At 41.3% G+C, this 18,448-nt stretch overlaps 1 protein-coding gene across 2 annotated transcripts in view; it reads right to left on the bottom strand.

Moving 5' to 3' along the window:
* Positions 1–16,682, bottom strand: part of LOC116395236 (polypeptide N-acetylgalactosaminyltransferase 10-like) — a 53,795-nt gene extending 37,113 nt beyond the window's left edge. For both annotated transcript variants that reach the window (XM_031868956.1, XM_031868955.1), the window contains exons 1-3: positions 16,439–16,682; positions 4,790–4,892; positions 1,336–1,474 (exon numbers count right to left, since the gene is read on the bottom strand). In XM_031868956.1, the coding sequence (XP_031724816.1) occupies positions 1,336–1,474; positions 4,790–4,892; positions 16,439–16,597 (401 nt within the window). In that variant the 5' untranslated portion in view covers positions 16,598–16,682. The remainder of the gene's footprint in view (positions 1–1,335; positions 1,475–4,789; positions 4,893–16,438) is intronic.
* Between the last annotated feature and the right edge of the window lie 1,766 nt (positions 16,683–18,448).

Here is an 18,448-nt window from a genome sequence, read left to right as displayed (position 1 = left end):
TGTGTGTGTGTGTGTGTGTGTGTGTGTGTGTGTGTGTGTGTGTGTGAGAGAGTGTATGTGTGCTTCAATTAACTCTCGTCAGCGTGCAGAAATCGAATGTGTCAGTCGCAGGTCTGGGACTGGCTGCCTCGGAGGCACCGACAACATGCCAATCACCAAGAGAGAGACGCCTATGAGGCAGACAAAGTGAATGAAGTCAGGGGGAGCAGCCACTGGTCGGTGGGGGGAGCAGGTGTGTCCGCATGATTGGTCACAGGAGGGTGACAAGTGTCTGCTGTTGTCAAGTAAACACTTGTAGATAATCGATGGAGGGAAGGACTTGACTTAATTGAGACTTGATTTGACTTGAGACGTAACAGTAGAAATATTCAAGTTGTTGCATGTTTTGGCCTGCTGAAATCCTGGAACACTTATCCAGACTGAAGGGATGGGCGTACCTCCAAATCGGTGTATAACATGACATTATGTTTTCTGGTAATTGAAGAAATAAATAGTCTACATGATGAAACATATTTTTGTATACTCCTGCATTCCAAGCTGCTTTCTACATGAAAGAAAGGGAAGGGTCAGTAGTCAGATGATAGTCAGGCAGGCAGGCAAAAGAAAAACTTTGATTTAAGGCCTTCGACAATACCATTCTGGGATTGAAAGGGAGCATGCAGGAGTCTGAATAGGCCCTGGTCTCTAAATTCTATAACTTTATTTTCTGACGCAGCAGTAATCCTTGACAAATACTGCACCAAACATTCTCTCCATGACGTGCTGTTCCTATGGCGATGAATACACAGGTGGATGTCAGGGAACTTGATAGAATTCCACATTTTACTGCGTGTGCCTGATTTTTTTTTCACAAGATATGATCAAATGATTCACGGCAATGTCAGTCCATTGGTGGTACTCCTAAAAATGATCTTTATGTTGGCATTTCACAAGCAAGTCAATGCATTCAAATTGCATGCATTGTTGACTGTGCATAGCAAGTGTTCGACTTTGTTTAAGGTGTGCTTTCAAACATTAACCGGGAGCCAGACACACACACACACACACACACAGTTGTCGTTTTATGAATTTTGGGGACATTACATTGACTTACACCGATTTCCTGGAGACACACCCTAACCATAACCGCTACCAGCCTAATACTAACCCTTTCCTAACCTTAACCTAAACCAAACCTTACCCAAAGTCTTTTCCAAAAATGTAATGACTTAGGTTATGGGGACGTGCATAATGTCCCCGTAAGGAAGGCGAGTCCCCAAAATGTGAAAATATGAAGGTCCCCTCAAGACAGGTAAAACTCACCTATACACACCATCACACACATACAGGACTTACTTTGCATGTCGAATGTCAGGGATGGAGCGATTGAGGGAGATCCGGTTGCTGATGTAAATGTTGAAGCCGTTCTCCCTGTAGGCCTGGTCTACCCGGTCACTTTCTGACAGAGGAAACGGTTTCCCCTGTTCACCGTTACCTGAATCAAACACAAACATACAGTACAGGTCAGTGACTCATACATTTAGACTCAAACACTGCGTAAGCTTCTTTTGTCCACTTGATATAGGTTGATTATCATGGTGTGTTTACTCCACCAATTGTGGCCCCCCAAGTGGCCAAAAATCAATTAATACTGGTTGAAGGTTTCTGGCTGGAGAAGACCAGATGTTTGTTTGTTGTTTGTGTTATTTAATGATATTCTGTAATTACCTTTATGATACTTCCCCTGTGACATAGAAAGATGACAAATACAAAATGCAACACAGGTTGTATTGAGAGGTATGAATACAAATGTGCACTCATCAATTTCATAACTCACTGTAAACATTAAAATCTGTTTCTCTTTTTTGAGCAAGCTGAACTTTTTAATTATTTTATCCTTTATACAAACAGGAAGTCTCTTCTTTCAAATGAGAAATCCGGATAAAACTAGCTACATTTACAAAATGCATGCAAGGGATCAAAGCATTGAAGCACAGAAAATGTTATTTTTGTGCAGTAATTAATAATTATTTTCATGATTGGTTAATCTGCTGCTTATTTTCCGTTTTAATCTATGAATCGTCTGGTTTGCAAATCGTCAGCAAACGGTAAGAAGAAAATGTTTTCCAAATCCGAAGTGGCTTGTTTTATCTGACCAACAGTCCCAAACCCAAACCTATTTAGTTTAATATCATAACAGAGCAAGAAAATATGCTAATATTTGGATTCAAAGCATTGTAATCGGCTGGGGAAAAATTACTTTAATAAAAAATGAAGCAATATGTTTTCAGTCCATTTAGTAATTAATTAATCAACCAATCGTTTCAAGTCAAGACAACCAATATATACCTACACATATACTGTATAGCACTTAGCCTAGATGTAAGACATGTACACACAGGCATCTACCTAATCACTCCAACAACCCACAAACATTCAAGCTTATTTCAGGAGTGCATCAAATTACACTGTGCTGCATGTTTCATTAGCCACTCATCAATGCACTCCACACAAAGACGCATGCATGGAGGCTTATCTATAGTCAGAGGAGAGCATCAAATTAAAGTGGGCTGCCTTGTTTAGGTAGAGATGATCTGTCTACGATCCCGAAGGTAATAACTGTGAAGAAGAACTCCTCACTTTAATGGCTCATTTCAGAGATAAACTATTCTACTTAACAGTGTTCTTCTCCTTCCATAATGAACACACATATATCACTTATTTTGTGTTTTCTGCTCCTCCTCGGGCAAATCTGAACCCGAAGACATTTTTAAAAACCATCCTATAAGATTCCTTTTGACTGGATTACAGATTCTTTCAGTGCTTTTCTTCAAACTGAAATGTTGTTTACTTGCACACTACACACTTTCCTACTTAGCTGGCGACATGTGAAGTGCTCCAGACAGGTTTGGTTATTGAGACATACACTGTTACTCTTTCTGTATGTCTCCAAACTACAGTCTCTCAATTTGCCTTTCTCCATTACTGCATGCTGAGATATTCAAACACAAGCTGTGTCCCAAATTCATACTACATATCTCTCTGCAGGTTCTGGGTCTGAAAGTACAAGGCACAGGGTCTAGTTATTGTCTTTGCGCAACAGGGTTGCGCAACAAAATGGATTTTGTAGTCCCATTTTGTTATATAATACAATACAAAAAAAAACAACTTTATTATATGGTGGAGGGTGGAGAATGAATTCAGAGGTCTAACAGCCTGAGGAAAGAAGCTGCTCTGAAGTCTGCTGGTACGGCAGCTGATACTTCTGTGACACTTGCCAGTATGCAGCAGGGTGAACAGGCTATGCATGGGATGGGTCTTTTTAACATTCTTTGAGCTCCTCGCAGGCACCTCCTGTCACCAATGTCACTGATGCTCAGTAGCTGGGTACCAATGATGTTCTGTGCAGTTGTAATTACCCACTGTAGAGCCCTCATGTCGTGGGTCATGCACATCCCATGACAGTTTGTAATGTTTCCAGTCAGCCTTCTAATGCTCCTCTGTAAAATTGAACAAGAACTAACCTGGGCATTTTGCCTTCTTAAGTTTCCTTAAGAGCTTTGTTCACCAGGATGGAGATGTGTGCTGACCATATCAGGTTGTTTGTGATGCTGATTTCCAGGAACTTAAAACTGTCCACTTGCTCCACCTCATCTCCATTGATGTAGACAGGGGTGAGTGTGTCTTCATCTCCTTTTTTTCTGAAAATCAAAAATCAGCTCCTTGGTCTTACTGATGTTGAGCAACAGGTTGTTCTCAGAGCACAATTCTGGAAGATTGTAGATTCCCTGTGAAGTCTCATCGTTGTTTGTAATCCGTCCGATGAAGGTTTTGTCATTTGAAAACTTCACAACAGAGTTGTTTTCATGTCGGGGGCAGCAGTCGGTGGTGTACAGTGTGAAAAGGAGGTGGCTGAACACACAGCCTTGGGGGGCTCTGGTGTTCAACACTAGGGAGGACGACGTGTGGCTCTCATTCCGAACTGGGAACGCTGTCCTGTGACAGTCACATGTTGAAAATCTTAGGGATGACTTCAGTTAGCTGATGATAACGACCAGGGATGTTATCACACCCAGCAGCTTTACTCGTTTTGCCGACGGTTTGGCCCGTTTACTCAGCTGGATGTAAGAAGCCAGCAAAAGCAGGGAAATATTTGTGTAAAGAGTTGTGAAAATCTGTGTTTTTTTGCCTAAATCTAAGTGTACACTGTCCCTGTGGTACAGACACAGAATCTTAACACTTAAAGTGCTATCTCTGCTGTTAAGAGGTTGTGGTCATTTCAAGTATTTCTGTGAGATAACGTCCATGGCACCTTAATGAATGGGCTTACCCAGCAGTGAAAATAATGCTTTTGAAAGGCTAACAGACTGCATAAGTGCATGCTGGGAACTTAGACATCAAAGGTAGCCTATAAGCGTGCAGGCAGTTCTTGTGCGTACTATAACAATTAGAATCCTATCAGCAGCACTGTTCTTATAGCACCACCTAATAATATATAAAAGCCAATTCAATCTGTTACATTTGTAACGCATGAGACTGAATCGATGTTTGTAGTAGAAGATTAACTGTGTATAATTTACGGACTCAGAACTGTACTCGCAGCATTGATTCACACTGCTTCTGGGAGATACACATCCACTTGGAAGGTATTAAGAGGAGGAAATAAATTAAAAAAACACGAGAAGCGAAATAGAACGCTGCAGTCTGTGTGTGTGTGTAGTGTGTGTGGCCTCAGTGCTGAAACACAGCAGATGTTCTGAGAAAACATGCCCAAACAAAACAGCAGCATCAGCACAGAGCTAGGACCTACCTGAGCGAGCAGCATCTCTCCTCATTGCTTCGTAGTCGTGCCAGTCTGTCCGCCGCACACCATCGAGTCCCACCTGAGCGACCTTCCTCATCTGGTTCAACCCCTGCAAGAGCACACAGAAAAAGTACAAACTATTTAGACCTCCATCATTTTAGCTGGTCTGTTTCCAAAAATATACGAACCACAACATTTTGTTGGATTACACAAAAGCTCTCCATCACATTATCTACAAATGAAAGATGTTTCCTTGAAAAACTGAGAAGTGGCTCTGTAAAACATGAACTGATTTCTGGTGGTGGTGAGCTAGTCTTTGATATTAAACTGTAAAGAAATACAGGACGATATCTTGTGCTTCTAAATAATACAAATGTGATGCATAGGAATCTATTCAAAAATTGAATTGGTGCAGTAAAATGCCTGAATAAAGCTACATCAATTTTTTCAACAAACACACAAACTTGTATAGAAACCCAATTTATAACCATTTCATTTTCCTCCGAAATCTGTACGAGTTATATTTTTCTCCCTAAAGTGTGCTACTGACAGCTGGCAGTTTACACAAAGGGCGGAAAAGAAATCTCTTTCTATTTGTTATGACACCTAGAAAATTACATTCAGCTTCACTGCTGTGACACATATGCACAGACATACACATGCCGTACACACCCTCATCACCAAAAGCTATTATTCTCTGCTCAGCATTAAAATTCAATGCAGCCATTTAAGAAATTGTCTCCGCTTTGGAAATGACTTTCTGAGACCCTGAGGATATTATAGGATCACAGCACAATGATAAATCAATTAGTTCCATGGGAGGATGCAATTAGTAAATGTTGTTAATGCAAACGACACATCTGACTGCACGGAATACTATTAACCAGGCTGTTAGCTGATGCCACAGCACAGACAAACAAACCACTACGGGTGTAATAGGAGGGTGTGTTCATGAGTGAAATGTGCCGAGAGCAGCCGCTACAGAGTTATCCAAGGTGGCAGATACTGTATGAAACGTGATTAAAACTCATGCTATGTTCTCATCAGTATACTGTTATTTGTAATATAAACTAAATCTAAATAACATTTTGTATGAACAGAAAATTATATAATGTATTAAAAACAGCAAGAACACTCCACAAACTGCTCTAAAAACATGCATACAGCTGAGTTTGTGAGGCCGCGCGTGGTTTGACGGACAGTTATGTCTCGGACTTCAAGCACCAGAGCAGGCATTCGAAACACAGCTCATCAACACGGCCAATTAAGTTTAATTGTGGAAACTCAGGATTTCGATTGTTCAGTGCCAACTCTTAAGAAAAATTAAGAGCTAATTGTTCTGATTGGTGGTGTTAGCGATGTGTTGAATTCTGATTGATTTGTATGAGGAGGTCACTGGAGCAGCCACCTCTCCCATTCTGCAGGAAGAAGACAGAGGCTTATTCAGTATGATTTGACTCTGCAAGACAAACATTTTGCAGTAACGTACCTCAGTATCAGGCCAAAAATGTGAGTCTGAGGTTCTCATCATTTTCTGTTTCGTCTTTTCATTACAAAGTAAAATGCCTGTATAATTATTTCCCGAATGCGTCCTTCCTCTCTTTTTGCTTCGTATTTCCTCTTGTTCCTCTTCCTCAAATATTCTTGTATGAGGTCCATTGTGTCACACCAGGACCTGACATGAAGCGAGAGTCCATCTGTGTGTTTCCTACTAAAAGAAAGTGACTGCTCCAGCAGATGTTAAGGACGTTACAGAGAACAAACAAAAAGGGAAATCTAACTTCCAGAAAAGCTGACTTAATCACTCAACACTAATATAATAATAATAATATACAGGAAATTAAACTGGACACCACACTAACCCTGCATTACAATTACAAAATAACAGCCAGAAAGTTCAGGCTAAACATACAAAAAATCAATCAATTTGTTTCAAAAGATACAAGCAAGCGTTGAAGCAGGCCTCACCATCATCGCTCCTCCATCTCACAGAGCCTCGACTGCTGTCACCTCACGAAACAAAACCCCCAGGGTTGCCTAATCCTTTCTCGTCCACTCCAACACTTCAAAAAAAATCCAATTCAACTGGCGAGGCAGGTGGGGTAGGATTCCAAATAAAGGAGTGAATCTACACTGCTGTGGGTCTGTATTATGTAGTATCAACCACATCGCCACCTCATAAAAGCTGGTGAAAATGACATTCACATTGTACAAAAAGGAAAAGAAAAGATAGAACAGCAAACACATTCATCGTTATTCTGCCTGCTGTGTGCTCTGCCGATACCTTCTTAATGGCCATCATCACAGGGACGAGACTCCACGCTGCCACAAACACTTCTACTGTGGCCACTGTTCGACTCCATCAATATTCATGGTGTAGCATGAACTAGCTAATAGAGCATGACAGGAGCAATGCCAAAAACCATGCAGCCAATGTTTTATCTCCGTCAACTATTTAATCATTAATTACAAAGCACTGTGTCAGATAAGGGGCACGCTGCAATGGAATTCATACTTTATCAAGCGAAACATTCAGGTTGAACACAGTGAGGTAGAGAAAATGACAGTGACGTGAAACTAGAGATTGAGACCATAAACACATGTTCACAATGTTTACTGAGGTAATAAATCAAGTGAGAAGAGTTATTTTCTCATAGACTTCCATACAATAAGACTTATTTTTGCAACCAGAGGAGTCGCCCCCTGCTGGTCAGAGAATGCAGGTTTTAAGACACTTCCGCATTGGCTTCACTTTTCAGAACCGGAGGTTGCCGCCTGGCCATAAGTGGCCACCCAAAATATAATGCAGTTTGCTTCAGCAAAATGAAAGTTGATGCACCCTTTTTAACTTTTTTCTACTCTTCTCTTTTTTATCCTTCATCATTCTACATTACTTCCTATTCTTGACATATCTGCCAACTATTTTGTGTCATCTCTCAGTGGCTTCTGAAAAGGCCTTACACGTCGCACCTGACCACCTTACCAGACTTGAAAAGGTCTTCAACACCTCAAAAACCAATGAAAGGCGCACCACGATGAATGGAAATGCCATGCTAACCTCTGAGGCATTACCTTTTCTGAAAAGAGTTACCTCATCGTGCTCTGGGGCAGTGGCTTTATTCTTCGGTGGATGTACAGTATCATGAGAACCTTTTCTCCTGAGATATAAATGACGGCAAACTCAGACGAAAATGCCAGTGACGTCTCACTTGTACCTTCTAAACTTTCTAATAAAGCATAGTGGAAAACTTTGCAGATAAAGAGAATGTCAGGTTGTTAGTACATGTGGTGATTGCTGTCAGCCTCCAAATGCTTTGCATTTTCTCTGTTAGAAAACACCCTGATACGGATTTTCTGAATAAATCAGAAAGAGGGGTATTGTTTGTGTTGCTCTGGTTCCATATCGTTATGTATTTCATGCTGTTATGTTGTATTACTGCATTCCCAAGAGGATAGCTGAACTGCCATGTCAACACTTAACAATTCATTAAGACAAGAATGTGTCTAGACAGAAGACTGCGCAAATATGTATCGTTATTTGTTGTTGTTTACAGTATAAGCTACTGCTGGTTGTATCTCAAGACGATTGTCCACAAAATGTGAGCTTAAATGACAAGAATATTCAGTCATGGTTTACAGTCAGTTCATTTAGTTATTGCCCGTTTGTGTTCAGCTTTCTCAGCCCTGATGGAGATCAAGTTGTCGTTCGTTGCCGCTTGCCCGAAGGCACTAATGTAACTCCATGTTGGTGGGAATTCTGACACCGTTTCACAACAATTAAAAAAGCAATGTTTTGTTTTTGTTTATTTTTATTGAATACTAGCCTCGAAAGGTGTTGCACTTTCGTTATTTCAATCAGCCACTTTTAAACAGACGACGCTTTCCTCGTTTTCAGCTGCTTCTGGGTCTGTTGTGCTGAACAAAGACGAGGCGTAAACATGGAGAGATTGAGGACTACTATTGGACTTCCTTTGTTTGGCGTCGAGGAAAAGCTGGTCTTACCAGCAGAGCAGTAAGTCTGATAAGAACAGAGCTGCCCATTTGTTCTCTGAGAGGGATGAATCCGACCACCTTGGGTCAATACTTCCCTTGTCTGTTTCCTCTCCCCATGCTCAGAGCCGACAGAAGCTTCGGGAGAGAAGAGGAAGCTTTTCTGTTCTTTTTTTCCCCCTCCCCTTCCTGTTCTGTCAGATCACAAACAGATCCGCCTCGACCCCCAGAGACACAATTACCTGTCTTTCCTATTCCACCTCACCCTCTGCTCTTCCTCCTCCACCTTCAGCCACTTCACAGGCAAGTCAAGCTGTGCTGGAGGCTCACAAATCCCCTGTTACCTCTTCTAAGAACATGAAACTTCTGCATGTACTAACTGACCTACTCCTGCGTCAGTTCAATGAGAGGCCAGGCTAGAGGGAGGTGACCAAGTCCTTTCACAAGTCATAACACTGGCTAAAAAGAGCAACATTATCCTCCCACCACTAAAATGTAGATAAGGTGTTTGGGGTTTTTAGCCCTGTTTTGATACGCATGCAAATGTCTCTATAGACCTACGCTGCCTGTGCTGTCAGAGCAAGACATTAGTCTGAGGGCACAGGACCTCCAGGCGGAGGACCCTGCCGCGAGGCACTCCAAACCCTCTCAAAGAGAAGGCCACAGCATAGTCCGCTGTCTCCCGAAAGGAGTCATTATCCAGAGTCCTGCTGAGCAGGAAGAAGACCAGGGGGATGCCAGACTCATGGAGTCCCCCACCCCCCGCGGTCTTAGACATTCTGCTCAGATATTAATGGATTGTGATGTGAGCACTGGTCTTACAAAAAGCTTTGATCACCTGCACAGGAAAATGTAGGCTCTCGCTCCTGAATCAGAGTAAAGATCAAGTGAAGGATAAAGAAAAGGACGCAAGAACATGGGACTCTGCAAACGGGTGTGTTCACACGTAGAGCACCAGCAGGTGCCACAAGGCTCTTTAAAGGTGCTGCACTCTGTGTTGTTGTTTTTTTGAGTGCAGTGTTTCAAGAGACAAGTTCAATTTTCCAGAAAATGTCACATCAAGCACCCTTTTCTCAGCCAGTTAGTCTTCCTTTTTGTTGTTGTTTGTTTTATTTTTTACAAAAATGACAAAGACGAATTGATAGGAATGACTGTATCTACATTTTCTATCCAAACACATCTGCTTGATATTTGTTCACTAAAAAAACATTTGTAGCTGGTGACTGAGAAATTGCTGTACAGCCTAAGCTACTGTAAGATATTTATATTGAGGCAATTGGAATTCCCTCTGGTTACACTGTCTGCTTTTATTGTGAAAGGTAAGAATGGTAGGAGTGGATCTGATGTGTTCTTCCTTTGTATTGTATGAAAATGTCCATTCAGCACAACATGATTGGCTGAGTGGATTTTTTGCCGCTTAGTAGTCACGTTCTGTGTAAACATTTTCTTGAGAAACAAATATTAATATATATATTGATGTGCACACAAACAAACCCCCTCAGTGTGTAAAGGTCTAAATACATAACTAATTTTTGCAATTTGTACATTTGCCTTGAGCAATACAAAATGATTTAGTCACGGATGAAAAGTAAAACGTAAAAATAAATGGTCATGAGAGAAAACCAGGCGGCCAGGTTCCAACATATTGTGGAAAGAATGGAAGCTGTGCAGCACTCTGCTTGTGTTCAGCTTGCAGCCTTGTAATTGTACATATCTGTGTGTACATACACACATAGTAAACAAACAGCTACACAAACAGAAGACATAACACACTAAGAGGTATACACTAACAGAACAGATACACACTTCAGTTGTGTACGTCCACAAATACAAAGAAAGGACCAGAGGGTAAACTGTGCAACTGTACACAAACACCTCCAGCTAAAAGCAGCCCTGCTATCAGCCGACTGCAGAGGCTCTTCCAAACAGCTTCAAGGACTAATAACTGTTGGCGGATTCAGCTGGCAAACTTGCAAACATCTGAATTTAAGTTTTTAAGTACATTAGGGCTGACCTGGCTGATCAAAAGGTTCTCCGTGGAACTTCAGAAAGGGCCAGGAGGAACTCAGGTTGTAGAACGTTAGCATGAGCCTGCCAACCATATATTGTTTCATTTACAATTTGTTGAGTGAATTGTTTATGTGAACAGTTTTCATTGGGACTACTTTCTACTAAAGAAGTAGTCCCTATATGAAAACTGCTGAGAGTGATGTCTGTGGATTATTCAGAGTAGGGGTGTCTCATATCGCGTCCGGTATTGATAACCGAGATATTAAAGAAATATGAAAGAGTTAATAAAGTTTACACATTGTGTAAATAATCTAGCACCTCTTAAATCATTTTATACAGTCATTGTTACTCTCTCCACCTCCCTAAACTCTGATTTTGAGTTTAATTCACTTGCTCACTTTTTGTTTTCTTTCTACAGATACTGTGAAAATATTGTTAATGTCAAATATTTTGGACATGATAATCTTGTTGTGAAAATCTGTTTTGTGCCAAATCTAATTCAGTGACCGGGATGATGTTTTTGATTGTTTAGGTAATTTTCCAATACTTTAAAGGGGACACAAAATGAAATGTCCCTCTTTTGTGCCGTGATGACGGCAGGTGTTTCACTGATGCATATCTCAAAACCTTGGCACATGGAAATGAAAACAGCTGTGTGTGACACTGCTAAGTAAGAAAACGTTATATTTTTGTAAATTTGGGTGAAAAGCATTTTAACCTCCCTTGCACAGGCTTTTGACTTGCCAACAAAGGGACACACAAAAAACACATTGTGGGCTTTAACCATGGTGTGATGGACCCGCTGTGGGGTTCAGTAGTAATTTACAGCTGTGTTGGTTGCTGCCTCCACTGGCTCCAGTCCAAACACATCTCAGCAAATAAGCTCCTTATTATTATTATGTCTGAGGAAGAGGAAGGCAGGGGAATAACTGCAGAAATACAGAACGGTGGCCATTAAGTGCTGAGCCGTGGTGTTGCCAGCTCAAAGAGCAGCTTTCTGTCATGTTTCCAGCCTGAGGCGAAGGCCAGGTGGCAGTTTAGTGACAGTTGTGAACACAGAAATGAAGCTTCTACCAATGTTTTCAGTGCAAAAGAGGAAGATTATATTTGTTCACACTGTAGTGGAATTATAGCGCTGTAGACTAACTGTTGCTTCATGTCTAAAATAGAGATGGTCGGGTCTAAAATGTGTGTGGTTCGTATAACCGGTGACCTATTTTGTGGTTGTTATGAAGACTTGGTGCTTGACCTCCCATTAAGCAGTGTAGCCGTGCTCTTTGTTAAAATTAACAATAACTTTGCGACCAAGATACACAACAGAATCTGCAGTGTGGAGCTACAAGACAGGCAGAACTCCCCATGTAAACTTACTCTGTTCTGCTGAGCGGCACTGTGTGTTGCTGAGCCGGGGAGCCTCCCTCCCTCTACTACAGTGATCAATGCTCAATTTGGTTAAGAGGCACAGATGCATTGGTTTAACACACGGAGCTGTCAGGGTGCCGCTGAAAGGCATTCAGCCACACTGCTGTGTACACTGCAGGGAAAGTTACCCCAAGATTAAATTCGTTTTAAATAACAGAAACCAGCTTTTTGCGTCTTCCCTTTTTTACCTCGTTTCACAATAAAATTTGAAAAATCGAACATTTACACTCTAACCCTAAAAAAGAAACTCAGCCCACAAACACAGTAAATAGAGAGCTGCTTCTTGGCTCTGTTTGGACTGAAACATTCAACCATTTCACGCTTCTGGCAGCAACGTAACCGCCAACAGTTTGTGTTCAACATGCTCCACAATGAGCGCTTTTCATTCGGCTAATTATTCTTCCCTCCCATCCTCGCTCCTTCGTCCTCCAGCAGGACCCGCAAATCAATTGAGGTCCCCTGTCATCGCGGATCCAATGGATCTCACAGGAGATGAGGAATGAGGAGGGAGGAGGCTTCAGACGGCAACGCCCCTTCAAAGTGAATCTGTTTAGTGATTGGTGTGATCTGATGGGAAAGCAAAAGGAATACTGCTGACTCTTCCAAAACAGTGAATAGATCTATAATCACTACTGGAATGGCAGACAGTAGTTAATTATTTCTACACATTTTAGGTCAGTACAGATGCTGTGCGACATGATTAATTGCAGTCTCCTCTACATGACGCTGGACCGAACGACGATGCCTCGTTGAGAAAATGCCTCCCTGTTAGGCGGAGTTAAGACCAGAGGAAGAGACGCGAATTAGGAACCGATGTCAGGGAGCCACAATAGGAAAGCACCCATTTTCAACATGCAGAGAAAAATTAAAGCAATGTCAATGTGGAAGAATTCCTCAAATAACCCTAGTTGCATCCAGCCACACAGATATCAGACAAAAATCATCTGCAACCTCCTGGAAACCCTCGTGTCCCTTTTACTCTGGATAATCCACAGAACACATTTGTGCAGCCACTAGTTTCAATGGAAACTGGTCACAGCGAGTTGCCGCTGCACTTTCAATCTCCACATAGCAGCTTTGTGTCAGGAGGACACGCTCTCTCTTCAACTGCTGCTGTTGCTACAGTGCCCTGAAAGGAATACTCCACCAAACATGCATCTTTTCATCACCACTGGTATAAAAGTGACTGAAAAGTCGAAATCGGTCCTTTGCAGAGGTCAACGTCTGCTGTCAAACAATTGTTGCTTACTTTTGGCCGAGCTTCAGAGATATGAAGAGATGATGTGTTCAATGATGATGGACAGACTATAAGTTTCTGAAGATACTGAGCATAATATGTCATGGGTCAAAGCGGATTAAGCTACAGGAGCGGTGCGACAGGGTGTTGCCGTTGGGATCCATTGTACCTGCTGTGAATCCAAGCCGACTGCTGCTGTAGTTTCTTTGAAGGAGCAAGAAAGAATCACAAACGGCAAACTCCTCGAACTAGAATGCTCCAGGGCAAACAGGAGGAAACTAGTTGCAACCAAATAAACGAGTATTCAGCTGAAGAAAAGCCGTCTTCTCCTCCTCTCTGGTTAAATAACAATAGGTTTGAATGTAATACATTTATATTCCATCTTATCAAGTACATCAGTGGGAGTGATTGTGTATGAATGAGACTGCAGCTCATTCTCTTTATGTTTAATCCGCTCTGCTCTTATTCTGATGGTTTAAGCACTGTGTCGTCTACAAGTGAAGCTGGCAGAACCCAACAAAGGGGAAGGAAATATCCACTACAGATGTCTCTAACAAGACGTATGTGGGAAAGGGCTGAATGGGATAAGGGTATTGATTTTTATCTACTTCAGTGAAGCCATACCAGCCCACAGGGAGCACTCAAACACAGAACACAAACACCCATATTGTTCCTTCCTTTTCCCTCATTTGTCCTTTGTTCATTTGTCTTTTGCAATTAAGTTTGCCAAAAAAAGAAAGTAAAGAAGATGAATGCTTGCAGCCAGCTTCCAGCAGTGTGAAAGAGGTTCTGGGTTATATTAAAACCTAAAATAACACAAATGTTAGTGCTGCCTGATGTACATCTGGCAGCCTAGTATGTTTCCCTGCTTCTCACACAATGCTTGCTAAAGCCGTCAGTACCCACATGACACTGAAATAACGGCACAATAATGTCAGAGTTAAACCAGTTTCCTACCTCACAACAACTACAATATGTCTTAGAACTACAAAAGTTCCTGGACAAGCAAAAATCAGCATCAAACCAATTATATCAGTTCATTATGATCATGTTTTACTCCCGAGCCATCTGCACAGCCATCGTAACGAGGTAGAGGCATAGCAACACAAAGTCGTCCGCAGGCAATGCAACCCTGAGTGACGACACTGATTTTAAACCAGTCCTGTGCAAACCAATCATCAAGTATTATATTTTCACCCTCCAGAATGGCGTATTTATTTCAGATCTGATGCCATTGGTGGAAGATTGTCACAAATTAACGCTATTAAAAACTTTAAAAAACAAGATTTTATCCAAAGCACTTTACAATGTGCCCCAATAATTCACCCAGTAGCACCATCACATACCGGTGATAGTGAGACACCCTGTGAGGCGCTGAAATCTGCTACTGGGAGCAGTATGGGGTTCAGCCTCTGGCCCCGAGCACACTTCAAACATGTGGAGAAGAGGAGCCGGGGATCAAACAGCAAACACTTTGATTACTGGAAGACTCGCTCTCCCTCCTCCCGACTAACTGATTAACTATCTTTGTTGGTTTTTAACAACATCGGCAAAGAGCAGCATTACAACTTCAAGTACTGACAATGTGTTTGGCAACCTACCATGACCATGACCGTACACTGTTAATTATATGTCTAAAATCACTGATGAAACCAAATGTAACCACTCACCACGGTTAAAGAATAACAGCAGGTTCAAATTTTTCACTTTCCTTTTTCAGTTGACAACTGGAAAGCCTTGGGAGTCATCATGAACCATAATGAATATAAATATGATCTCACTCTCTCAGGGTATTTAGCCTGGAACACTGTTTCAATACAACTCCGAAAAGAAGATATATAATATGATTAGCCTTTATGTTGTTGAATTCCGGAAGGATATTAAAGGCAATCTATGTTAAATGTCCCTTTAGGATGATAGCAAATGTAATTTTCTATCACAAAACACCTGAGAATTACAGTTGAAGTCTTTACAATACACGGCACACGGATAAGTGGCCGAGGAATATATTAATGGAAAGTTAAATAAAAATCAATTGAGAGGCTAAAACAAACCAAACCAAAAGTATTTCTGATTTATCTCATCAACAGTGAGTTTCAACTAACCCTTTTCAAAAGAAAAAAGGAGAACAACAAACTTGTTGCATCCAAATTGAGTCATGAGTCATACGTCTGTGACTGTTTCTCGTTATTCTTGACATTCCATTAATCCTCACATTCATCAATAGTGCAAATAGCCAGTGGCAAGCTTAGATGTCCCCAACGGCAAGAGCTAAGGACCAGATGTTAAAGGGCAGCAACATCAATTAAAACACGATCAGAGTGAAACCATCTACAGTTGCTTCCCATAAATGAAAATCAGAAATGCAGCCTATAATGCAGTACATCCACCGGCAGCAAAACACCCCGTCTTGAGCAGATATCAATAATACCAAGCAGCAAACAAGAGTGACTTCACAGGAGATTAGCCTAAACCTGGTGCCCATCCTAAGCCTCTATAGCTGCCTTGATAGGCTGCTAGAAATCTCAAAATGACTGCTTTATTAATTCAGATCAGAATGACACCACAAGCTTAGTAAACCAATACAACCTTAAACTGTGTGGACGGATAGGACATCCCCATGTGTTATGAGAAGCACCTCTTGCCTATTCAGGCAAAGTCTTGGCGCTCTCCATGGTGCTGAACCTACGCGGCTGAAGTGCGGTGAAGTGTCAAAGCGCTCTCCATGGTTCTGACTCCGCACCGCAGATACAGTCGGTCAACTCAACCTTAGTGGCATTCTCAGCCGCTCTGAGCTGATTTCTGTTGTAATTACAGCCACTTCCAAAGTCGCCTACATCAGTGAGTTCTTTGTTTCAGTTCGTCGAGTCTCAAGCAAGGTTCCTTGAATTTCGTAGAAAACGAGGAACAAATACCGGGCACTTGTGGGTTTTTTTCCAAGACTCCCCAGTTCGAGAAACAATACATAAGAATAATTCTAACGGAGATCCACTAACCTGTATCCGGAGGATGCCGCCCGGACCGTCCACCGTGCTGGGCGAGTTGTCGAACACTCGGTCCCTGTACAGAGACCACAGCCCGACGTTGGGGAGGAAAAGGAGAGCCGCTATGAGCAGCCCGGCGAACTGCAGCAGCCTCTTCTCCTTCCGCCTCATCTCTCTCCGGGAGAAAGAAAGCGCGAGTGAAGAAGCAGCGGCGGTGGAAAACAAGCGAGTCCCAACTGCTCTGGCTTTCCAAGCGGAGACAACTTTCACTCTGACTGACTGGAGGGGACGAACTGCTTTTCAAGCTCCTTGAAAAACGCCCACGGACGCAACGTCCTGTCGTGACTTTCACAATAAAACCCCGAGTTGCTTATTCAAAAAATAAAAAAATAAACATGAAGAAAGACACGTTAGGTTCACTGTGAAAACAGCACCTGTGGTAAATGTAAAATACCAGGAAATATGAGTTTTAAAAAGACATTAATAATTCCGACATTGCTAATGAAATGGCATACATATATTATAATGCTTCACCCGGCTGTATCTTAAATAAGGTGCCGGAAGAATCGAAAAGCTCAAACTGGTAGAATAGATATCCGCACACCTAAATCTATGCAGAGAACGCATATATGAATATAAAATGTCTGACAGTTTTTGTTCTTTGCATTCACAATGAAGTTACACATGAAAAAATCAAATGAATTTCAGTAATATAGTATTGAAGTATTTAGTAATCAATTGCTTGTATACAAAGCAAATAGTCCACAGTCCTTATTGATAAGAAGCAGAAGATATATGTCTGATGAAACCTAAAAAAGTTGATGAAAAATAAGAAAAACGCTACTCAATATCAGATCAAAGAGGCATAAAAAAATGCATATAAATATTGACACTGTGAACAGCTATGCTTTGTCAAAAGCTAGTTAAAAGTTACATCATCTAACCACATGCTAATTAAAGTTTAGAACCAATCAAATAAATATGTAGTACAGAAAAAAAGCTTAATTCCTGTAGACTTCTGGAAGTTATTTATGTACAAGTACATTATAAAAACATACAATATACTAGGCCGCTTGTGAGCCACACATCTACGACCAACATGTCTATTTAAACCCAAAGACTGGAGGAGGTACCTCTATGAATTTGAATGGACCGTACAGGTTTTGCACAGCCCCCATTTTGAATCCATTTTGTAACTCTTCTGAAACTGATATTTAATTTTGTAAACGTTTTTATCAATTCAGCATATGCTTTTACATGTCAACTATTTCTGCACATTTTCTAGGTAGACTTTTAGCATGAACAACTACAGCTTCATTCTATTATTTCCTAGTATTTTGATTTATGTTCTGTTCTTCTTGCCCCCCCCCCCCCCCTTCTCTTGCAATTAACAGCATTGATGCTTTTGTTTTGAAGTGTAGATCACCTAACTTCCTGTGTTTTTCTGATTCGCTCTATCAAACTTGATCCAGTTCATAATTTTGAAAGAAGACTTGGAGGGATAATCAGCAGGACAAACCTTTGACAAACTTTTAGGAATTTAGTGCTCGAGTCTGAACAGAAGGAGGTAAATGAAAATAAAGTGAATGACGTCAAGCGGTACTTTCTGCGCATAGAGTTGTATATCGAATAATCCCAACAGAACAGACAAGGGTACACATATCGCCTTCATTTTGGGCTCAGTAATACCTTCAGGATGAGGACTGCTGACCTTTGTCCAAAGCATGGTGTTGTTCCCTACCATCCAGGTAGCCAATGACTTCCTTTCATTAGTGACGAGACATCAAACTTGTTTGAGTGAGGTGATCCACCTTTGTGAATATCATGTCAGCTTTTAATTTCTACCAAAGTTGTTTTGCAATGCTGTGCAGGCCTTTGAAATGAATCACCACTTAATACATATATATTAAAATAAATGTTCTATAGGCATAAAATCAGAGGTCTTCATGTTGGTTAACTAAACGTAAACACGTTTCAAGTTTTGATAAAACCGAAATGAATCGTCTGTAAAGAATTCTTTTT

This window comes from Anarrhichthys ocellatus, unplaced genomic scaffold (genome assembly GCF_004355925.1).
Source record: "Anarrhichthys ocellatus isolate YVR2014 unplaced genomic scaffold, GSC_Weel_1.0 scaffold45, whole genome shotgun sequence".
NCBI classification, from domain to species: domain Eukaryota; kingdom Metazoa; phylum Chordata; class Actinopteri; order Perciformes; family Anarhichadidae; genus Anarrhichthys; species Anarrhichthys ocellatus.
This window is presented reverse-complemented; position numbering and strand designations above follow the sequence as displayed.